Source organism: Toxorhynchites rutilus, chromosome 2 (genome assembly GCF_029784135.1).
Source record: "Toxorhynchites rutilus septentrionalis strain SRP chromosome 2, ASM2978413v1, whole genome shotgun sequence".
NCBI classification, from domain to species: Eukaryota; Metazoa; Arthropoda; class Insecta; order Diptera; family Culicidae; genus Toxorhynchites; species Toxorhynchites rutilus.
The window spans coordinates 178,587,291-178,613,266 of NC_073745.1; the positions used below are offsets into that span (position 1 = coordinate 178,587,291).

Here is a 25,976-nt window from a genome sequence, read left to right on the forward strand (position 1 = left end):
TGTTCCGCTGGGGCAAGGGGACGAATGATTGTCTTGCGTTGCTTTCTTCAGAAATTTAAATGGCTTACGCCGAAAAAAAAAACAAATGGCTTCAGTATTCTTGGACATAAAGAGACAGACAAATTACACTCTCGGGGTCTGCCGCCTCTACTGAATAAAATGTTATATATGTAACTTGCTTTGTGAGAAACATTTGAATTTTTCTCACGGAGATTCGGCAGTAAGTCGGTTGTCTTACATGGGGGCCTCCCCCAGGGTTCATGTTTAAGCCCCCTTTTGTACAACTTCTATGTAAGAGACATCGACAATTGCCTTACACAAAATTGCAGCCTAAGACAACTTGCAGATGATGGAGTGCCCATCCAGAAGATTTTATAATGTTGTATAGAACAACTATTCTCTCAGTGATGGAGTATGGCAGTTTCTGTTTTCAATCATCTGCCAAAATACACCTCATTAAACTCGAGCGAATGCAGTATGTTTGTCTCCGTATTACGTTGGGATGTATGCCCCCAACGCATACCATTAGTCTCGAGGTTTTGGCAGGCGTACTCCCACTAAAAGGTCGCTTCAGTTTATTATCTCTTCCGTTCCTCATTCGGTGTAAGGTTATGAACCCATTGGTGATCAGAAATTTTGAGCAACTGATCGAGCTAAATTTTCATTCTGGATTCATAAGCTCATATCATGAATTCATATCCTGGCAGGTTACTTGTAACAGGTGTACATTAGTGTATTTAGCATTTGGCATTTCTTGTAAATATTCTGTTAAGTATTATGTTGTTATTTGAATGATTTTCTGGAAGAAAACTATCATAAATGAATATATACATATATTGTTGCAACTTTTATTGATCACAAGCTTCATTCATACAATACTTCCGTGTCGGTAGGTTCTGTACCGAAATATCTATCCCCAAAGTTGCCTATCCCCGGTATAACATAAAACTTTTCATTTATCTCAGGATCCAATGCAGAAGTCACTATCTGAACCTTCGGGAAGGCATACGCAATAGAATGTACGCCTATTTCAGCCATTAACAGTGAAACTAACATTATGTTTTCTTCAGGAACGTCATGATCGAGTAGTACTCGGATAGCCATTATGGCTGGAAAGATATTTTGAAAATATGTTATATAAATTTCTATGTACAATTTTCAACCTACCGGCTGCACCAGTAGCAACTGTTGCGTCCATTAGGATTACACGATAATCCTTGATGTCTTTGGGTAGACGCAGGTAATATAACTGAAAAGATACGAGTCAGTGAATATATTTTCAATCGTAAAGGAATGAATAACAGAACAAGTATTACTACACCAACGTACGATTTTGCAGGAGACGAATCATTCTATAGTTTCGCTTACCTCAGGTTCTCCCGTCAGCTGATTTGTTTGAATCAAAATTTTACCAATTCGAATATGTTTGCAAACATCACTAACCGCCTGCTCCATTGTTTCGCCTGCCCGAAGGATCGATACGCCACAAATTTTCTGGCACGCCATACGTTTTCCTTCATAAACCACATTTTGCGGCGTTTCAACCTGGACATTCTTGAACGGCAAAAGACTCAAGGCGTATTCCAACACCAGCCGTATCAGACGTTTCGAGTAAAAAATAAACTCATCCCTTGGTGTGCCTGCGTTGCGGATGAACGTGTGAAGACCTTTAGCCTGAAAATGGAATGTCATGAAATGAATCTCAGTAAAGAAGGATATCTGATGAAGTTATACTTGTGGCGTTGTAGGCAACAGCTTGAGCGACTCCGGCATTGGTTGGCCTATGTAAGAGTGGGCTAATGTTTCACGCAACTTGAATCCTCTCTAGAACACATATTATTAGAAGAAAGAATTTACAATGCGTTTAAGGTGAAGGTGGAAGCTAGCCACAAATGGTGCTCATTTCTTTCATCTCCCTCCCTCACCCCTAGCACGAAAATCAATAATTTTGCGAAACAGTGTGAAGAAAATGATTGTTTTCGCACACTTCCCATCAAGTAATATCAACCAAACTCTAATCGATTACTCACAAGATATTAAATTTTCATCTGCTGTCGCACTATATAGTGAAAAACGTCGGGAAACTCGAGCTAGTGCTCTGGAAGTTAAATTTGTATTTTTCAATCTTCGGCGATGGTTCCGTTTGCATTGGTGAAGCATCGTTATTTATTCGACACTGAAGCCAGACAACATAATCGAAACAGCTATAAAAACCACTCAATAAAATGTTGTTCCTGAGTCATAGCGTTTCATGTCATGAAAATCAATAGAATAAAATTGTGTTGATATCAATACAATAATTATTTTCACGTTTAATAGGTTTATAATGTAAATTTTACCAACTTTTACATTGGGTAAGAAACTTGTATTGCAGAGCTCGGAACACTGCCACGGCTGCCTATGCTTTCAAAAACAGTAAACGGAAAAGTATTACATTCAATCAAAATGTCTCGGCCAATGAAGAGAAGGGTTAAGGCTCTTCAACGTGAATATGTGAAAACAATACGATCAACGAAGGAAAATATTGAGGAATTATCAACATCAAGTTACTATGCGGAAGAACTTGTTAATACCCAAAAGAGCCCCAATTCGCATGTGTTATAAATTTGCTCATGTTACGCTCGCGTATAATTAGAATTTTACTTCATATGCAAATGCACCTTCTATGTATATTTGTATTTGCAATTGTTCATCGGAACATATCGTTCATACATTTTACTTTAGTATTGAATTGTTATTTATTTTTTCAAATGTATTTAAAGACTCGTGTCAATGAATCTTCACACAGTCTGATAAGTAAATTGATCTATTTACGTTTGCTTTGCTCTTCTCTCACAAATACTATTACTCCATTTTAACACGTGGGTTTACCTATACTAATACAATGGCTAGCTAGTGTTTCTGAGAGAAGAGCGAATCACACATTTTGTTTTGATTTTCGTACGTAAATAGATCAATTCACTCATAAGACTGTGTGGCGCTTCACTGACACGAGTCTTAGGGTGGGTTTAGACTAGGGATATATTCATGTAAAGAAATATGATGAGATTTATAGAAATCGCATCAACCGTTTACACTAGCGTGAACTTCTATAATGAATATATTCATATCTTCGGTGAATTTATTCACCTGAAGTAGAACTGCATCTAACTTTAGTGATTTCTCACCAGTGAGAAATTCACAAGCGTTTACATATGCTGAACTTATTCAAGTTATATATACCTCGAATAAGTGTATCCATAATGGCGGGTTTACATTAGGGAGATTTATAGCTATAGATCGATTTATTCACGCGAAAATAGATGTAAACGGGTGAGAATATATATGATACATTTCTTTGAGGTATATATAACCACTACGAACAGAATAAATTCAGGCATATGTAAACGCTGGTGAATTTCTCACTGGTGAGAAATCATTAAAGTTGGATGTAGTTCTACTTCAGGTGAATAAATTCTCCGAAATATGAATATATTCGTTATAAAGGTTCGCGCTAATGTAAACGGTTGATGCGATTTCTGTAAATCTAATCATATTTCTTCACATAAATATATCCCTAGTCTAAGCCCACCGTTAGAATACATTCCTCGCGTGACTTTTGAAAAGGTCCTAAGCATTAAATGTAAACAAATCGAGTTAATGGATGCACACTATTAGCTCTCAATCATTGAACGCATTCAGAAAACAATCGTTCAAGTATCTATCCTTTTCGCCTCTCTATCGCCGATACAAAAAAAATGTCCAATGTACAGATTCGAATTTTCAATACTTGACTGTTACTTCGGACACCACTTTCCTCTGACGCTCGATACGTCCGAAGTAACGAAGCAATCAAAATAACACGAAGTCGTACTTCGGTCATTTTGAGTTTTTTGTTATTTTCGGGTGTTGATATCATTTTTAGTTCAATGCAACGAATGATAACAATAATGATCACACTCGCCTTGGAAACATTCGTTGTGACCATACGCGTTCCCTGTTGATAAAATTTTCATCGGTTATTTCGGAGTGAATCCGCGGAATATCACGAAAAGGAAGGAAGGTGTTAACGAACTAATTCGGGGTCCGTAATAGTCGACTCGCGTGAAATCCCCCGTGGGGGTTGCTTTTTCACAAAATATAGTATAGTATGAAAATAACACAGTGAACGGGCGCCATAACATTTGTTGTTATTTACATTTCGGGTACCCGAATCCAGTGCGTCAAATCTGTGTTGTCAGTACAGTTGTATTTTTATTTCATACTAAACGCGCACTTTTTCCACGCGAGATGGAATTGCGAAAGAAATTGTTAAATAAATTCAGTAGTGTTATACGCGAACTCTTTTCAGTTTCGTAAGTGTTGTACACCACAATATAGTGAATATTGGCGAATAAACCACCGATAAACCTCCCGTTATGGCAACGGGGGGTTTCTTTCCCCGCTGATCTCGCCCGGGGACCCTGAAAATGGTGGACCCCCAAATAGAAGAGATGGTATAAATACGGGAAGGAATTTTCCCGAATGGGGTGATGCTAACGGGGATTATGGAGAGCTACAAATTCTACGTTTGGAAGGGGTTTCGAAAGAACTTCCCAAAATACCTTTCGAGATCCGTAAATCTTTTGAGTCGTTTTTGAGGACCAAGATCGCCGATGCGAGGTCTGAAAACAGAGGTGCATCCTACATAATAGAGATGGGGAACCAGGAGTTGATCGACAAACTAAAAATTATGACCAAACTATCAGGTGGAACGGAAATTAAAATCACTGAACACCCCACGTTGAATCCGTGTAGATGCGTTGTATACTGTCCGGAAACAAATGAATATGAAATAGAAGATATTAAGAAGGAATTGAAAGAACAGAAAGTGATAGATGTCCCTAGAATAATGAGAAAAGAAACCAGCAAAGTAATTCCCACACCCACCTTGATTCTTACCATCAATGGGACCGTGGCACCGCAGACTATAGATTTCGGTTGGATAAGAGTGAGAACCCGGCCATATTATCCAACACCGTTGCTGTGTTATGGGTGCTACGAATACGGCCACCCGCGGAAGCGCTGCACCGTCAAATCTCCGGTGTGCGGCACATGCAGCGGCAACCACCCGTACTCACCCGAGAAACCATGCACTGCGAATGCACACCGAAACAAAACCACCGCTGCCCTAGTTATTGAAAGCAGCGCCACCCGTTTAAAGCAACTCAACGCGAAGCTCGAACAACTACTGATTGAAAACACGAAGAAAGACCAAGCCATAACACTCCTTCAACAGGAAGGTGCAAAACGGGATAAAAAAAATTAACGCCCCAATCAACGCGATGAAAAAGAAGTTCAAAGTAATCGCTGAAAAAGACGCGCGAATCGCCGAATTGGAAGCCGCTCTATTCGCTACAAGTAATCTCCCTCCAACACCTAGGACCATTGCCACATTCACCACACCCCAGACGCCGACGAGAAATGAATCGGAAAAAGAGACTATATACTAGCAATATACCACTAAATCGAAGATCACTTTCACGATATCCCCATAGATCGAATTCGCAGAAGCGTAGCAAGGACAGACGTTGGACCGACAAAAACTCCATTGTGGAAAGACTTCCTGAGCTAACTTTCTGCAATACCGATACCCATCCACCTTTCAACAAACCCGTCACTGGTACAACAATAAGACATCTATTGAGTGGTTTGGTCGAAAAATTATTCAAGATTACCTTAGCATGGGTTCCCTCTCATTGCTCGATTCTGGGGAATGAGAAAGCGGACTCGCTAGCTAAGATAGGCGCATGTGGAGTGTAGATGAGTTCGGTCGCTGGTTACACACGATTATCCCTAAGAGCATCCCCACCAGTTGCTAAATTCGGTTTTTTTTTTGACGTAGGACTACGTCTTTCATTTCTATACCGGGGTGTAAAATCAAAGTTTCGAAAACGAAAGCGTTACGCCGGAGACCGAGATTTTGAGCGTTAATAGCTCCTAAACAACTGAACGAAATGATATGATAAACATTTCATTCGAAAGATAAAATGTCTACGCGTTATATACTTGTTACTTTTTGATCCAAAAACTTGTTTCAATAGCCTTAAAATTGCTTTCAAAACAGGCTATTGAAATCTACAATCGGTATATAAGCGAGTGCCGCTCGTAAACCCACTCAGTTATAATTGAACAGTGATTGGAGCATGTTGTCGCTGTTGTGGTGAAGCTCTTCGTTTATCATGAAAGCACGGATGAACGATGTCACCAAGAGCCTGTTTGTGTACCTCAGGCCAGAAGGGAATCCATCAGGAGGAGAGTGATGCCACAAACGGTTCCCTGGGAAGATAACGGAGCAGCCGCCACACACACATACACGCGAGGAACTCTTCGTTTAGATGCCATTCAGCATCGAGAAAATTCCGGAAAGATCTAATCGTTGCAGAAAAATAATCTGCCAGTTCCCCTAGGAATTGAAAAATACATTCATGTGAAAGAGTTTATTGTAATGTTTTCTAACCATATAACTCAGCGACCAAATACATTTGATTTTGTTATTTTTCAATCAAGTGTAATTAGCAGGACACCGACTGGACAACATCGTTACTGGACGAGCTGGACGGCGGGGGATCGAGTGTCTTTCTCAAGGCAAGAGGGTGGAGGTGTAGTGCTGGAGTAGAGCAAAGTTTTCCAAGGGTCTTTCTCAAGGCTAGAGACGAATGAACTGAAAAAGTTTAAAGTCTCTATAATACAATACCTTACCTTACCTTGAAACGCATTCATTTTTCGTGAGGACACCGACTAGACAACATCGTTGCTGGACGAGCCGGACGGCGAGGGATCATGCGATTCATTACCTGACCTGACCTGGAACGCAATCAGTTTTTTTAACTGTGAGGGAGCGCAGAAAAGCCGATCGATCAGAAGGAGAAGAGGAGGTGACCAAGAGAGTATCAGCATCGAAAAACGGTTCCCCGGGAAGACATCGAAGCAGCCGCCACACACACACACATACACGCGCGCAACTCTTTTCGTTTGCTGGTTATCGAGAAGAAACCTGGAGAGAAGTGATCGTTGCTGAAATATAATCTGCCAGTTCCCCTTGGAATTGAAAATTACATTAAAGCGAAAGAGTTTATTTTAATGTTTTCTATCCAAATAATACTGCGACCACATACATTTGGTTTTGTGATTTGTCAATCAACTGCAGTTAGCAGGAAAGCTTCTGAAGATTATTCTTCAGAACAAGGTTTTTTGTATCCAATATTGGATGCATAAAACCTTGTGCCTCCAACGTAACGCTCTCGTTTTCAAAGTCCCCCAAATATTGGTTTATTCATTCATTAAGAATGGATTTAGATTCAACTTCAAACAAATGATCTCCAAATCAACGATAGTCCTACGTCACCCTTACGGTTATACCATAGATATAACCTACTTCCTGTTTTTTTTTATCCAAAATATATATTTTATTAAGGCTCATATGGCGTCAGCCTAACGGGGCCGGGAGTTCAATATTTTGACAATGTTTGCTTAGACTATGTTAGTAATATGTAACCGATTACTCGCGGTTGACTCGAGGTTAGTATTACAAGTGTTCTCATAATTGGTATGTCGCAGTCTTCGATGCTCTGTACGTGTGCCCGACACGGGATACTTCCTATTGGGATGCAGCTGACCATTAATCAGCAACGCCCCCCTAGTCTGTACCCCATATCTAGCGTGGTGCGTCTTTCTCCACTCAAGGAATCCAGGATAGAATGGCGGCGCAATCATCAGCTCGTGTAGAGTTGTCATGAGCGGTACAATCTTTGGCTCTTGTTGAATAATCAGTGGACTGCACAACCTTCGGCCCGTGCATCTGTAAAGAGTGTGTGTATGTATTGCCGCGACTAAGTAAAAGTTTATCGATCGGATAGGAGGGATATGAAACGGGGACACAACGAAGGAAACATCATTAAACGTTGACATCGGCGTTTCTGAGGAACAGGTATAGATGAAGCAGAAGATCAGGATCCCGGCTACCTAAGATATCCCGGACGGCGATATCCGATTGTCTGCCTTGTGCTCTCAGTGCTCTAGAGAGCTGAGAGCGAGCAGCATGGAACCGGATACACGACCAGACAACATGCTCGATGTCGTGGTAGCCATCGCCACAATCACAAAGATTGTTTGCTGCGAGCCCAATGCGATAGAGATGCGCGTTTAGGTTGTAGTGATTGGACATAAGCCGAGATATCACGCGAATGAAATCACGACCTACATTCAATCCCTTGAACCATGCACTCGTCGAGACCTTAGGGATAATCGTGTGTAACCAACGACCGAACTCATCACCACTCCACATGCGCTGCCAACTTACGAGCGTATACTGACGAGGAATGTGAAAAAATTCATTATAGGCAATTTGCCTTTCAAAAAGTGTGCCTTCTGAAGCGCCCACCTTAGCTAGCGAGTCCGCTTTCTCATTCCCCGGAATCGAGCAATGAGAGGGAACCCATGCTAAGGTAATCTTGAATAATTTTTCGACCAAAACACTCAATAGTTGTCTTATTCTTGTTAGGAAATAAGATGAGCGTTTATCAACTTTCATTGAGCGGATTGCCTCTATTGAGCTGAGACTGTCTGAAAAAATAAAATAGTGGTCGATGGGCAATGTTTCAATGATCCCTAATGCGTAATATATCGCACCCAGTTCAGCGACATACACGGAACAAGGATCTTTGAGTTTGAAAGAGGCACTGGAATTTTCATTGAAGATGCCGAAGCCAGTGGACCCGTTTATGCATGAACCGTCAGTAAAGAATATTTTATCAGATCTAACTTTCCCATATTCTGCCGAAAATATCGGCGGAATATAATCGGAGCGTAGATGATCTGGGATTCCATGGATTTTTTGTCGCATGGACAGATCAAAATTGACAGAGGAATTGCAAAAGTATGGGAAGCAAACTTGGTTGGAGATGCCCGGTGAAGGGTGCACTTCATGGGTAAGGTACTCATGGTATAGAGACATAAAACTTGACTGAGGAGTTTGTTGGAGTAGATTTTCGAAGTTATCAATCACCAATGGATTCATGATCTTGCAACGGATGCGAAATCTGTAGGATAATTCTGTGAACCGAAGAGTAAGCGGGGGTACTCCTGCCAAAACTTCGAGACTCATCGTATGTGTCGAATGCAAACACCCCATGGCTATACGCAAGCAACGATATTGTATTCTCTCCAGCTTGAGAATATGAATCCTGGCAGCTGATCGGAAGCAAAAACTGCCATATTCTAACACTGATAATATCGTTGTTTTGTATAACTGAATGAGGTCTCCTGGATGGGCACCCCACCATGTCCGGTTATTGTTTGGAGAAAATTGATTCTTTGCTGGCATTTCTGTTTCAAATACGCAATGTGTATTCCCCAGGTACATTTAGAGTCAAAATATACTCCAAGGTATTTGAAAAACATCGAGTGCTTGATCGTTTTGCCGGATAGGTGAAGCTGGAATTGGGCGGGTTCGTGCTTCCTAGAAAAAAGGACCATTTCAGTTTTCTCCGTAGAGAATTCGATACCCAGCTTGAGAGCCCACGTGAACAGGTTGTTCAGGGTATCTTGCAAGGAATTTTGCAGAACGGCAGGATTATTACCCGTGATGGAAATAACTCCATCGTCTGCAAGTTGTCTCAACGTGCAATCTCTAGTTAGGCAATCATCTATATCATTGACGTAAAAACTGTACAAGAGGGGGCTTAGGCAGGAGCCTTGTGGGAGGCCCATAAAACTGTAACGAGAAGATTTCAAGCTGCCATGATTGAAAAACATGTGCTTTTCTGAGAGTAAATTGTACAGGAAATTATTCAGAATTGGTGAAAGTCCACGATTATGAAGTTTCTCTGAGAGAATTTCCATGGAAACTGAATCAAATGCCCCTTTGATATCGAGAAAAAAGGAAGCCATTTGTTCTTTGCGAGCAAATGCGATTTGGATTTCAGAAGATAGCAGCGCGAGACAATCGTTCGTCCCTTTACCTCGGCGGAAGCCAAACTGCGTATTTGACAGAAAATTGTTCGTTTCAACCCACTTGTCCAAACGAAGTAGAATCATTTTCTCTAACAATTTACGAATACAGGATAACATTGCAATCGGCCTATACGAGTTGTGATCGCAAGCCGGCCTGTTGGGTTTTCGTATGGCTATCACTCTCACTTGCCTCCAGTCATGTGGGACAATATTCAGCTCCAGAAACTTGTTGAACAAGTTCAGCAAACGCTGTTTCGCCAAGTCGGGAAGATTCTTCAACAAGTTGAATTTAATCTTGTCCGACCCCGGAGCTGAATTGTTACATGAAAGAAGTGCAATTGAGAATTCTACCATCGAAAAATTCTCATAATCGCCTTGGAGCGGAATGTCGCGTACGACGTTTTGTGCAGGAACGGAATCGGGACAAACCTTTCTTGCAAATTTGAAAATCCAACGGTCAGAGTATTCCTCACTTTCATTTGTATGGTTCCGGCCACGCATTCTCCTAGCCGTATTCCAAAGAGTGCTCATAGCTGTCTCCCTTGACAAACCATTGACGAACTTCCGCCAATATCCACGCTTTTTTGCTTTAATCAGACCTTTTAGTTTGGCTTCTAGAGCTTGGTACTTTCGAAACCATTCCACTAATCCAGTTTTCCTGAATTTTTTGAAAGCGGATGATTTTTCAAGGTAGACCTTTGAGCACTCCTTGTCCCACCAAAGTGATGGAGGACGACGTCGGAAAGTGGTAGCAGGAACACGTTTCTTTTGAGCTTGAAGTGCGCTTTCGTAAACTAAACGCACTCGCTAAATTCGGTTGCTAAATACGATTAGGCACCCCTTCACCATAACTTTGCAACCACACCGGGAGTTGCCATTCGGGTGAGTAAAATAACAACGCACCCCAAAGTAGCAGCCGGTTCATAAATTTGGCAACGCAGTAGTTACTTCATCGCAAGGTTGCTATTTGCAGCAGAAGTCGGAATTTTGTTTTGATTCTTTCCGTTCTGCGATGGTCATGATTAAGTTGTTGTATGAAACAGTGATTTTTGCTTTTCTTTCCACGGCGCGTGAGTTTTTCAAATCTCGGAGCAAACAATCATATCAACAAAAAGAACATCCTCGTCCGGTGCGAAAAAGAAAATATTGAAGAGGCAACCATGATAGCAACGACCGGTGCAAAAATCCAAAGGGTTGCTATTGCGACCGGGGTTGCTATCCAAAGTAGCAACGATTAAAGTTGTCAAATTACCAACGCTTATAGCAACCAATCGGTGGGGATGCCCTAAGGTCTCGACGAGTGCTTGGTTTAAGGGATTGAATGTAGGTCGTGATTTCATTCGCGTGATATCTCGGCTTATGTCCAATCACTACAACCTAAATGCGCATCTCTATCGCATTGGGCTCGCAGCAAACAATCTTTGAGATTGTGGCGATGGCTACCACGACATCGAGCATATTATCTGGTCGTGTATCCGATTCCATGCTGCTCGCTCTCAGCTCTCTAGAGCACTGAGAGCAAAAGGCAGACAATCGGATATCCTCGTCCGGGATATCTTAGGTAGCCGTGATCCCGATCTTCTGATTCATCTATACCTGTTCCTCAGAAACGCCGATGTCAACGTTTAATGATGTTTTCTTCGTTGTGTCCTTGTTTCATATTCCTCCTATACGATCTAGAAACTTTTACTTAGTCGCGGCAATACATACACACACTCTTTACAGATACACGGGCCAAAGGTTGTGCAGTCCACTGATCATTCAACAAGAGTCAAAGATTGTACCGCTCATGACAACTCTACACGAGCTGATGTTTGTGCCGGCTAGTGGCCATTCTATCCTGGATTCCTCGAGTCGAGAAGACGCACCACGCTAGATATGGGGTACAGACTAGGGGGGCGTTGCTGATTAATGGTCAGCTGCATCCCAATTGGAAGTATCCCGTGTCGGGCACACGTACAGAGCATTGGAGACAGCAACATCACAATTACGAAAACACTTGTAATACTAACCTCGAGCCAACCGCGAGTAATCGGTTACATATTACTAACATAGTTATAAAGCAAACATTGTCGAAATATTGAACTCCCGGCCCCGTCAGGTTGACGCCATATGAGCCTTAATAAAAATATATATTTTCGATAAAAAAATACCACCGAACCAAGCCTCAATGGCTCACAAACACAACCAACAGAACACTCACATTCAACAAGACAGAGAGGATAATTCGAGCAACCAAGACAACAAAATCAACCGCGAATTCACCATCGACAACATCCTATTGGGTAGCCGGGGCCCTGTCAGTGCGGAAGTCTTTGGAGGACCGGAACTGGCAGACAACCCCCGGCACCCATTAGAAAAAGCGAGATGGACAAGCGGGTACAACCCCCGTATTCCTCGCAGGACAGCGAGGTTACCCGCTTGTCCGTCTCGCTTTTTCCTCGCAGAAAAAGCGAGACGGACAAGCAGGTACAACCCCCGTATTTCTCGCAAGACAACGAGGAACAGATGGAGACAGACAGAGCTCCGGGCAGCCGGGGCCCCCCAGGTGCGGAAGTTATTGATGAACCGGAACTAGGGAACACCCTCCGGCGCACGGTGTGCTCCCCCAAACCACCGATAAGAAAAGTCCGACGGTCGTCGAGGATTGCGGGACGAGCTACCATGCCTCCGGACGCAGAAAACCTGCAACGCTAGAAACTGGAGACCCGAAAGCATCAAACATTTTTTCCGCGGCTCCCTTATCTCTGCCGACAGCGGGGCTACACCAGGCTGCTTCTGCCTGTGGAGCTCTGTCGGGGTCCGCAACACATCCACTCAGCCTAAACATCCATCTACAAAAACAACAACCCAACAACGACAGCACGCATCAAACCCCGTATCCTGGTATGGATAGGCTCTCATCAACGCACATCCCAGCATCACACACACGGCGAGACCCCCACAACAGCCGTTGTAGGGTTCAACGCTGGCCATCCAATGGAACATGAACGGCTACTTCAACAACTACGGCGATCTTGAACTCCTCGTCCGGGAATACTCCCCGATTATGTTGGCTATCCAAGAAGTCCACAAGGTCGACACCACAACACTGAATAGATCCTCGGCCTATACAGATGGGTACCGAGAACACACTCCAATTTCTACCATTCTGTCGCAGTAGGGGTGCGCCTGCCATTTCAGTTCACTGAAGTGAACCTAAACACAGAACTTCCAGCTGTTGCAGTGAAAATCAACTATCCCACTCCGGTGACAATAAACTCGCCTTACTTGCCGAATCCGAGGATCCCCAACCTACAGAACGAGTTGATTTGCGCTTTTCGCAGTTTCACCACCAGACGTGGTATAGTCCCAGCGACAATGGGCGTAGAGTCATCACAGAAGCTATAGAGGAGGTGGAACTCGTAGTATTGAATGACAGGTCTCCCACCTTCATACGAGGCCGCACCGAAACAGCGATAGACTTGAGTTTTTCTAGTCGCAACCTGCTGCCCCGTCTGCTGTGGCAGACAAACTCCGATTTGTTAGGTAGTGATCATTATCCGATCATCATCCGAACAGACGACAAACCCAAATGTCAAATTCAGTGGTATGGGTGCGTTCGTAATTCTTCGGATCGTTTGAGTTTTATTCGGTGCGAGTAAATCATACCACAAAATTTGCCATTTGATTTGTATGTAGAACTACTCTATTTTCGTTTATAAGATTGCCAATTATAACTTTATTGTTTTGTTCACGAGCGAAACATTCACAAAACGAAAACACCAGTGTTTCATAACTATAGAACTAGATAGTAAACTATTTCTCTCAACTCTAATTTGCAAAATTAACAGCAAATTTCGCATGAATTACAACAAATTTATAACTCCCACACTGCCTGTTCTATTTCTCGTACGCTCACTCTACATAAGTTATCGATTATAGTTTGAACTGGTAAATAAGCATGATAGTCCAGAATCTGAAGTCCCAGTATTAAACTATGTTATGGACTTCCGACTTTTATGAAATTATGCCTTATTCTGTTAAAGTAACTAATCATCACGGAACTTCTTATTCGTGCGATTGAAAAAGTCATTTGAAACAGTCCTTTCTGATAAAGTTCTTCCCAAAATTTATTTTTCCTAATTCCGTTCTTTCATTAATAAAGAAACAAAATTTAACATGAAACAAACTTGAAATGGAATAACCTGCAATCGAGGTAACTATTTGGTAATTTTTAATTTAAAAAAAAATCGAGAGGTATATCCGAGACAAAACCGCTTAGGACGTAGGACTACGCAACCTTTTTTTTTATTTGTTGGTTTATCATTTCGGATATTATTTGCGCATACGAAATTTCATAAATAACTCTCTAGTGAAAAGTTCCGGGGACCCTGAAAAGGTTTTATGACTTGCTTTTGTAGGTTTTGTAGAATCATTTCGAGAAGCAACGATTCTTTATTGCCTTTGCGAGGGCAATATAATAGTTGGTCATATGTCGCAATTTGTTTCTTTATAGCAATGCACGCATTGCACTGATTGCTTAACGAGAGGCATCTTCCGTGCATCGCCATTAAACAAGGATCAAACACTCGTCTAACAGATGCACACAGTTGAAGGATAAAAATGATAAATCACGAGAATGACCGTTTATGAAAAATCGTTTCTTGACTCTCGGTCAAAACTCTCAACAAAGCTAGGAGCTTGTTGTATCAGAACAGAGCCGATGCGCACGAGAGTAAATACGATTGGCAAGTAGAAGTATCGAAGGTGTACTATTTACATATACAGGAAATGAACAAATTCTAAGTTTCGTGCAACGAAAACAAGCAACACACACAAAGCCATGGCAAGCTCGGATGGTTGTGTTAATTACAATGCCAGATGCACTTCAAGTGAAATATTCACTAGCTCGAGGGGAAACATAAAACACGAAGCGAACAGAATAACCGACCTTTGTTTTTTCGGGCATAGAAAGATTCTGAGAATTTTCCTCAGATGAGATGCAATACCTATACGCTATTGACAGCTAACTTACTATGCAAGCGTGGAGTTAAGACGTGTGTTGCGCGCGACAAACCAAAGTCGAACAAGGAGCTACATCGGTTGAATTCGCGACACATTATAGCAGACATCGGTTCATTATAGCCGTAGTTTGTACGAGAAAACGGTAGCTGGAGATAGTTGTGAGACCGCAGGCTCCGTCGTTGTATGTTAAAATTCTCTAGTTGCAGAAGTTCAGGACAATCGACGTGGGATAATATTAGGTCCGATATGAAACAGGCTTTAGAAATATTACGGCGATCATGTAACAAATCGAGTCCGGTGAGCTTACAGCGGTGCTCATAGCTTGGTAGATCTTTGGGATTACTCCAAGGTAATCTACTTCGCAAATATTATCTTTTCGCTATCCCCCTTCGTTGTTTCTATTCTAGCGGCTGCATAAGTTGCCCGTTATTGATAGCTCTGTTCGGGAAAGCACACAAATGGACAGAATAAATGTACGGGGGAATGGGAATGCTTCCAATTTTCATCAATTTAAACCATATGCAGACTATGGGATTGTAATGTATAGCATATCAAACAAATCTTAGAAAAATCCGATACGATCGATGTGCAAATCGTTAAAATCCATTCGCAGCAAAAACAGTTATTAACGTTAACTTTATTTCATAAAAACGTGACCTGTTTTCTGATTTGGCACCCTTAATGTAAGACGTAGTCCTACCTCAAAAAATGGGTGGGTTATATCTATGATATAACCGGATGGTTGACATGGGACTACCGTTGTCATAGTAAGCATTTGTATTGTATTGATTGAATTATCGATCGATTGAAACAATTTTCGAGTTCAGTTCAGTTCAACTTATTTGCATTGTAAGTAAAAGGTTTGAACAGTTGCCATGTAAGATCAATTCATACATTGTAATAGATTATGTTTTTCGTCACAAGTAAATTTGATGACCGTCCTTCTACGTTTGATATGACGTCTAGAACTACCAAAATATGTGAACGGAAGAATTGTCAAACGATCATTGTATTTTACATTTCACTCTGAAATTATTGCATTTCTCATGTTTACGTAATTTTCGAACCGCGAAAATTCTTTTACCTCTAGTGTCTGAAATGACGATTTTCCCAGGCTTCTCAATTTAGAAGTACATCATTGTTTTGAAATTCATCTAAGAGTGGATTGCTCGCACCCAACTTGTATGTACTTTCAAAGCGGATTGCCACAGGCACATTGTTTTTGATGGCCGTGTTAGGGAAATACAGCTCGGTGGGAACAAAAATACCCCCAACTTGCATGTATTTGCAAAGCGAATTGCCCCAGGCACATTGATTTTGAAGTCCGTGTTAGGGAAACACAGCTCGGTCCACGGAGGAAGAGGAGGAAGTCTAAAATCGTTTCTCGTTTCTTTGTTTTTAAGAGGCTTTAAACTTTGCAGTTCATTCGCCTCCATCTAAAATCGTGCTTTATGTTATGTGTTACGTGCAATGTGGACAGCCCCATACGCGAGCGTAACATGAACAATTTTATAACACATGCGAATTGGGCTCCTATGGTATTAACAAGTTCTTCCGCACAGTAACACGATGTTGGTAATTCCTTAATATTTTCCTTCGTTGATCGTATTGTTTTCACATATTCACGTTGGAGAGCCTTAACTCTTTTCTTCGTTGGCCGAGACATTTTGATCGAATGTAATACTTTTCCGTTTAATATTTTTGGCCGCAGAGGCAGCTGTGGCAGTGTTCCGCGCTAAAACTTACTTGATGGGAAGTGTGCGAAAATGATCATTTTCTTCACATTGTTTCGCAAAATTATTAATTTTCGGGCGAGAGGTGAGGCAGGGAGATGAAAAAAATGAGCGCCATTGTGACATCCATTTTGGTTTGTGGCTTCCTTCCACTTTCACCTTAAATCCATTTACTTACCAGTTGTAGTTGCGTGTGAACATGTTGAACTATCAAATGGATAGCAACGACATTGCTAGAGCCTCGAGGAACAATAATATCAGCGTGGGCCATTGTAGGTGCAATGTAATTACTGTAAGCGGGTTTCACCATAGTAGAATATTGTTTAAGAACACCTTCCAAATCTCTACCTCGTTGCTGGATATCACGCTTCAAACGTCGCGCAAGACGTATGTCTGAGTCAGTGTCGACAAAAATTTTCATATCCAACATCTCGAGTATTTCTGGATTATGGAAAGTCAGAATTCCTTCGAAAATAATTACGTTAGCACCGTACATCGTTTTCTGTGGAGTAAAATATGAGTTCAATTCAAGTTCGAGACATCAGCTTGATGGGATTATACCGTATGAGCTTCTCTGGAATGAGTTACGAAATTATAAACAGGAACTTCAACCTTTCGCCCTTCTTTTAAACGCTGTAGAACATCCTTCATAAGTTCTATATCAAATGCATCCGGGTGATCAAAATTGTATTCATTTCTGGTAGCTTGGAGGTGTTGTTTTTCGTTCAATATTCTATAAAAGCAATCCATTGACAACAATGTAACCCACGGAACATCCAAACTTTCGATGATTTTTCGAGCAACAGTTGTCTTCCCAGAAGCACTTCCACCGCAAATTCCAATGACGAAAGGTTCCACTTGTTGGCCTGCACAATTGTACCAAGGAGGCCGCCCAGCAGTGTATATTGTGCGATTGTTCGATCGAATTATGGCTTCATTTTGGTTAATTGTGTTTTGGTTGACTGATGTTGTTCGTTGCCGTCTTGCTTTTGGTGAACGTATTTGTGAACCGGATGAATTCGAGCGACTCGATTTAACGGGAACCGTCGTTGGAGAGGCGGGACAGCATCGACTTATATCTATACTGTTTGTTCCATCGCGAGAATTGATAAGATCGCCTATGAATGCATCATCCGTATCACCTTTTTGTTCGGTACATTCGCTGTATGAACGATACAATCGACAGAATATATTATTTCCACTCTTTCCACGTATAAGATTATTATTCTATTTCACGATCGAAGTATTGACAAATTACTAATTGATACAAAAAATGAAGAAGTTGAATGATCTACTGAATAGGATAGCTTTTATAGTTTGCAAATGACGATGACTTACTAACCAACTTCTAATAACTTTTTTTTTTGGAAAGGTACTTTCTAAATATAAATACCAATTCTAAAGTTTATCGCTTTACCTCAACGCCATTATTTTGTATACATGAAAATTAATTTTAATGCTCTGCAAACGTGAACGTGAAATTTAAGCATAGCAATCTAAATCACATACCAAAATTGCTTTCTAAAATAATATATTTCTAAGGAAAACTAAAAACAAACTACAACTTTATTCTCTAAAACTAATATTACAACTTCAATAGTACAGTGTAAAAATAAACGCCATGGATTTTCTTACCTATCAGAAGATGCTGAGCTCGGCACGTTCAGAATTTCCGACATTGTCGCAATTTTAGTGCTTTGTACGATTATATGAATATATTGCAAAACTAATGAAAAGAAAATTGAAAATAGGTATCATTCATCCGACATGCACCGGAAAACAAACGTGTGTTCTACTTAGAAACAGGGAGGCCAGATGTTTGTTTCACGTCCGTAATGTGGAAATATGTCTGTAAATTTTAGTTTGAGGTAAGTTAATTTTTGTCAAAATTCGCGATGTCGAAACTGTACCTTCAGTCCCATTTTTTTAGTAGTGTGTAGTTGTACACTCTATCACATTTGCAGGCTGTTTTGAATTGTGAAAATCTGAATAAAAATAATTATTTCATATTTCTTTAATTGTAAAAACAAGATATTCTTACGCTTGTTCAATCATTTTCGTATGAAACATCATCATTATAATAATTTTACTGACATTACTAGAGTGAAAGTCAAGCACTACAATAGAATCTCAATTTTGTGATGTGAGTGGGTCTAACACAACACAGACTGGTTGTTTGATTTATTAACGAAAAATCAAACGAATTTGGAACAACGATTATCTTACCCACTTGCAGCATCAGCATCAAGCCAGTGTAATTAATTGCATCTATTTATGTTCCCTAGAATGAGATTATAAAACTATAAAAAAAAAGTCTGTAACAAAAATGGAACGTCCGTAATTTACAGACATATCTATAAACCTGGCATCTCTGCTTACAAATGTCAGATTCTTATTAAGCTTTGAATCAAGGCGCCTAGAAGTATATCCTAAGGTGGGCCAACTTGCTAAAACCACTCTTCAGCCACCTTGGAAGTCTACTGTGTTTTGTTTGTAAACAAAACACAATACGCTTGTGCCCAAGCTCGCTCGTGATCAGTCTGTCTCTTTCACGCTTCAGGCAAATCATTCCCCTTCTGCTTTCTTCCGTACTGTTTTCATATACCGTTCCCCTAACCAACTTAGTGACCAAGGCGGTGTAATAAGGTGGAACGTTATGTCAGAACTGCTGCTCAGCCATTACTTGAGTTCGAATTGACAGCGACCAAACGAACGGCTAGAGTTTTCCGAGAAAGAGGATAACAAATGGCATGCAATGATGAGTGCATACCGCTATGTGTTTGCTGCGCATAAACGTTGGTTTTGTTTACGCTGTTGGCATCATTGTTGTGTTTCGGTGACTGCTGCAAGTTGTTGTCTGCATTGCTGTTTTACGGAACGTGAGGGTTGTTGCTGTTGCTGCTGGGATTGGCAATTCAGCGATTGTGGGAGCTTTGCTAGTTGGTATATGAAAGGGTCACTACCGGCGGGCTTGTGCCGTACTGCTCTAAGTTCCATTCGCTTTGGTGGAATTAGTCGTTGGCGACCCATTAGGATTGAGTGATAGCGATACGCTGTGGATATCCATGCATATCGTTTCCCGGCGACTGCTGCTTTAAAAATTAGACCTGCTTTGTTTATAAACAAAAATAGTCGCTGTCATTTTTTATCCCCTCTCGCATCTTCCATGCCTTATCATCATACTGTCGAAAACGAACCACCTGTCAATTCCAGCTCCTTGTTAGTGACGAAACGACCTCACCTTATACCATGGACAGACATACAGCTGTACTAGCGTTGTACGTGTACAGTGTTGTACAGGTACCATCGTACCATGACAGACATTAGAGGTGTGCAAATCAGCTCATCATGATGAACAGCTCTGATCATATCAGCTCATCTAAATGAGCTGTTCTTTATGAACAGCTCTTCAGCTCAGTTGTCAGTGCCGACTTTCAATTTGGGTCCCAAACTCGATAGCCACGAAGCCAGTTTGAAAATGTTAAAATTCAAATGAAATTTTTCACACCATATTATTAATTACTTGAAACACGTATTCCAGACTATTATTTACAACAGACTCGGCGAGTACAACATTTCCGACATTTTTACTGAGGCTTTACATTACAATAGAAAGTTTTCTTCAAAAAAAAAAAAAAACTTATGAGATTTTTGCACCGCCTGCAAACAAAGTGTTTTTCATTGAAATAGAATACTCATTTGATACACAGAAGTTAATTTTCATTAATAATTTGAATTTTAAAAACGTGTTCATTCTGCCTGAGAGCCAATTATTATTTTTGGCGCCCCCTAAACTGGTAAACAAAGCTCAATTCCGTCAACGCGAATATAACAGTTGAAAAGACGAGGGACAAATTAAACTAAACTGATGTCTTAACACGAAGAGCGAGAGACGGTCAGTTCATTTGAATCTTACAGCTCACACACTCTCTTCAATTCTACAGCTCTTTTCTCTCCTTCATCATCATCAAAGTGAGCTGAAGAGCTGTTTGATTTTTTTTTGCGAGCTGTTCCGCGTCAACTCACTTCAAAGAGTCGATTCTTCGGAACAGCTCATGAGCGGATGGCACATCTCTAACAGACATACTTTGGTTGCGCATCTCTATCGCATTGGGCTCGCAGCAAACAATCTTTGTGATTGTGGCGATGGCTACCACGACATCGAGCATGTTGTCTGGTCGTGTATCCGGTTCCATGCTGCTCGCTCTCAGCTCTCTAGAGTACTGAGAGCACAAGGCAGACAATCGGATATCCCCGTCCGGGATATCTTAGGTAGCCGTGATCCTGATCTTCTGCTTCATCTATACCTGTTCCTCAGAAACGCCGATGTCAACGTTTAATGATGTTTCCTTCGTTGTGTCCCCGTTTCATATCCCTCCTATCCAAACGATAAACTTTTACTTAGTCGCGGCAATACATACATACTCTCTTTACAGATACACGGACCAAAGGTTGTGCAGTCCACTGATCATTCAACAAGAGCCAAAGGTTGTACCGCTTATGACAACTCTACACAAGCTGATGATTGCGCCGGCTAGTGACCATTCTATCCTGGATTCCTCGAGTCGAGAAAGACGCACCACGCTAGATATGGGGTACAGACTAGGGGGGCGTTGCTGATTAATGGTCAGCTGCATCCCAATAGCAGGTATCCCGTGTCGGGCACACGTACAGAGCATCGAAGACTGCAACATACCAATTATGAGAACACTTGTAATACTAACCTCGAGCCAACCGCGAGTAATCGGTTACATATTACTAACATAGTTGTAAGCAAACATTGTAGAAAAATTGAACTCCCGGCCCCGTTAGGCTGACGCCATATGAGCCTTAATAAAAATATATATTTTGGATAAAAAAAAAAAAAAAAAATACTTTGGTTGTACATTGTACCGCATGTCAAACTGACAATCAGAATTTTTTCCGATTTTCACCATATATTTCAATGAAAAAGGTTTTTATTTAGCATTCAAACTATCAAACATAACAAACAAGTTTAAAATCTGAGTTAATAACTCAAGAGAAAGTCAATGAAAAGAACGTTTACCAAGTGTTTTGATCGGTTTGTTCATGCTACCCACCACTAACCGTCTATGGCGCTGCGCACAGTACAGCTGTAGCCATGTACAGCGGTAAAATAGGTCGGTACAGGTACAGCGATTGTACCGAGTTGCTTGCATGGTTCTAGCCAAGGAGCTGGAATTGACAGGTGGTTCGTTTTCGGACAGTATGATGATAAGGCATGGAAGATGCGAGAGGGGATAAAAAAATGACAGCGACTTTTTTGTTTATAAACAAAGCAGGTCTAATTTTTATGCTACATAGCGGTCCACACCAACATATACATACGCTGGGCCGGTTTCAATCGAACTAGCTGTTGTGTCTCACAACCCGTACGATCAGGTGAGTCTCCAGCTAAAGCAGCTGTCGCCGGGAAACGATATGCATGGATATCCACAGCGTATCGCTATCACTCAATCCTAATGGGTCGCCAACGACTAATTCCACCAAAGCGAATGGAACTTAGAGCAGTACGGCACAAGCCCGCCGGTAGTGACCCTTTCATATACCCACTAGCAAAGCTCCCACAATCGCTCCAATCCCAGCAGCAACAGCAACAACCCTCACATTCCGTAAAACAGCAATGCAGACAACAACTTGCAGCAGTCACCGAAACACAACAATGATGTTAACAGCGTAAACAAAACCAACGTTTATGCGCAGCAAACACATAGCGGTATGCACTCATCATTGCATGCCATTTGTTATCCTCTTTCTCGGAAAACTCTAGCCGTTCGTTTGGTCTCTGTCAATTCGAACTCAAGTAATGGCTGAACAGCAGTTCTGACATAACGTTCCACCTTACTATACCACCTTGGTTCTAGCGTTGTACATGGTGACAGACATACAACTTTCGAAGTACAACGGTAGTACAGCTGTATGTCTGTCATAAGTATTAGGATATACTTGTATGCGCCTTGCTCTGTATATTCATACCATTTCCCCTCGTGCACTTATTGACGACACGGTCACACTTTTAGTATGTATATACACACCTTGGTCTTGAGAAATGTTTCGATTCCCAAAGTACATAGACAACTAACAGGTATGCTGTAAGCGTCCTCGGGCTAGGGTTAGCAAATAGCGCACAAAATCGTTGGAATTTGCATGGAATTGATTTTTTTTAATTATTGGAAAACGGATGGATATTTCATCATAAAAAGTATCATATTTGATGTTAAAATATGTTTTTAACACGATTTTATATATCGTATATACACTCTGTCCAACTTCTATAAGAACAGGTCTTTCTTGTATTTTCCACGAAAAAAGTTAAATTTGGATGGTTCTGATGGTTTCAATTGGTACCGGTGTGATTTACGGAAGGAGTAAAAATATTTTTTTCCAACCAGGAATTTAGGTGGAGGCTCGTGCATGGTTTGGGCGGGATTCTGTGCAATCGTCACAAAAATCACATTACAGCAAAACAATGCTATTATTCATACTAGCAAGGAAACTAAGCAATGGATTTTGAACTGGCCGGCACGCTCTTCAGACTTGAATCCTGTCGAAAATCTTAGGGGGATCCTGGTACGCAGGATCTACACTGACGGAGAGTGGTACACCACGATTGATGAGCTTAAGGTCGTAATTTTGGAAACATGGAAACATATCGAGAAATCCGTTCATCAGAATTTGGTAAATAGTATTCCAACACGAATTTTCCAGGTTATTAGTCGAAATGGCAATGTTTCCAATTATTGACATGTAAATCAGCCGGTCGTTTCGAATTTTTCAGTGATAATACTCATGAATTTTGAAATGGTTTTATAGAAACTGGACAGCTGAAAATATTATATTTAAGGCACAATAAATAAACAAACAACTCTTTTGAACGAAATTGACGTTAAATATACTTTATTCTAAGCATTCAACAATGTATGAATGTATCTTGCGGAAATTCTAACTGTTTGTGTTGCAAAGAAAAGAATCAGGGTGGTCTTATGGTAGATGGACAGAGTGTATATTTACTAAGAACATTGCTTATATTCTTAATAAATATACAATCTGCAGAATTCACAGTAAGATTTTTGACGTAGAAATATGTCTTTCAGGAAGGTCACGTTTTTATGAATAAAGTTAATAAAATTTGAAAATAGTCGTCTATTTTCACAGCGAACGAATTCTTAGGAAGCATTCCCATTTTTCCATACATTTGTTCTGCCGATTTGTGTGCTTTCCTTCCCGTACCGTCAAAACCGAGGAACTAAGACATTCGTTTTTGCCCGTTTTCAATTTATTTGGTATAAATAAGCCATCCGCGATTTGAAACCACACCACTTATTGTTTGATGGTCATCGGAGCAAAATCGTTGCCAGCGAGCATTCTTAAGACAGGTGAAGGAGGAGTATGCAGTATAGTTACTTTCCACAAGGGTTCTCCTCAGGACTAGAGGCGAATGAACTGAAAAAATTTAAAGCCAAACATAATATGGAATGGAATGAAAACACATTTGCGTGCGAACTAGAAGACACATCACGACGAGCGGACATCATTCATGGCTAATGTTGATTTCACACACATATACATACACAGCTCATTTGTTTATTTATTTAGGCTCATTAGCATTTAAGCAGTACCAGAGCCGAATTGTAATCGTGTACATGTTACATGTTTTATCGTTTTCAATAATTTGTACATTACACAGTTGTCATTTTAAGGCGTAAATATATTCCTTCTATGACATAACAAAGTACATTACAAAGTAGTTATTAAGAAGTAAGAGTATTCCTTCTATTCTTCCATTGTTCAGTTAGACCACCGGACAGCAGAGACAGTTGATATGATCATCTATCTATATATATAAAAATGGAGTGATGTCTGTCTGTCTGTCTGATTCTTATAGACTCGGAAACTACTGAACCGATCGACATGAAAATTGGTATGTAGGGGTTTTTGGGGCCGGGGAAGGTTTTCGTGATATTTTGAGACCCCTCCCCCCTCTCTAAGGGGTGGCTGCCATACAAATGAAACACAAATTTCTGCATTACTCGGAAATTAACCAAGCAAACGAAACCAAAGTTGGCATGTGAAAGTTTTAGGGTGCAATAAATGTTTCTATGATGGTTAGACAGTCCTTCCCCCACTCAAAGGGGGGGCTGCCATACAAATGAAACACAAATTTCTGCATTACTCGAGAATTAATCAAGCAAATGAAACCAAATTTGGCATGTGGAGGTTTTAGGATACAATAAATGTTTCTATGGTGATAAGATACTCCTTCCCCCTCTCTTAGAGGGGGCTGCCAGACAAATGAAACACAATTTTTTGCATTACTCGAAATTAATCAATCAAACGAAACCAAAGTTGGCATGTGAAAGTTTTAGGGTGCAATAAATGTTTCTATGATGGTTAGACAGTTCTTCCCCCACTCAAAGGGGGGGCTGCCATACAAATGAAACACAAATTTCTGCATTACTCGAGAATTATTCAAGCAAATGAAACCAAATTTGGCATGTGGAGTTTTTAGGATGCAATAAACGTTTCTATGGTGTTAAGATACTCCTTCTCCCTCTCTTAGAGGGGGCTGCCATACAAATGAAACACAAATTTTTGCATTACCCGAGAATTAATCAAGCAAATTAAACCAAATTAGGCATATGGAAACTTTAGGGTGCAATGAATGTTTCTATGGTGGTTAGATACCCCTCCCCCCTCTCTTAGGGGTGGCTGCCATACAAATAAAACACAAATTTCTGCATTACTCGAGAATTAATCAAGTAAATGGGCGGGACGAAGTTTGCCGGGTTAGCTAGTTATTAATATAACAACAGTTTCTTGCCGAACCGAGTAGTTGTATGGATGAATCGATCTTTATTCGACCGTGAATCGATCTCCATCGCTAATGATTGTTGCGTGGACGTAGATATCCTGTAATGCGTCCTGCACAAATTACGTAGAGGTAAAAAACGGCACTATATATCGGAAAATTACATTTGCATAATTGTGTTTAGCAACCGAAATTTAGCAACTGGTGGGAATGCTCTCGTCTAAAAAAAAACGAAAATCACTATGTTGTAAAACAACTCAATCACAACCAACGGTGAACGGAGAGAATCAAAACAAAATTTTGACGTTTGCTGCACATTGCAACCTTGCGATAAAGTTACTACCGAATTTTGCTCTTAGTGTGTTTGGCCGGGGCCAAATATTTGACTCTTTTTGACCGATAAAATTTGATCAACGTGTACTGATCAAATATAT

General features: G+C 40.8%; 1 protein-coding gene across 1 annotated transcript; it reads right to left on the reverse strand.

Moving 5' to 3' along the window:
* Nucleotides 1–820: 820 nt before the first annotated feature.
* Nucleotides 821–18,516, reverse strand: LOC129770002 (uridine-cytidine kinase-like 1). Its single transcript, XM_055772575.1, has 7 exons — nt 18,348–18,516; nt 17,274–17,874; nt 16,891–17,214; nt 1,735–1,824; nt 1,369–1,674; nt 1,168–1,249; nt 821–1,109 (listed from the first exon to the last, which is right to left on the reverse strand). The coding sequence occupies exons 1-7, from the start codon at nt 18,389–18,391 to the stop codon at nt 865–867; spliced, it is 1,692 nt and encodes a 563-aa protein (XP_055628550.1). The 5' UTR covers nt 18,392–18,516; the 3' UTR covers nt 821–864.
* Nucleotides 18,517–25,976: the final 7,460 nt, after the last annotated feature.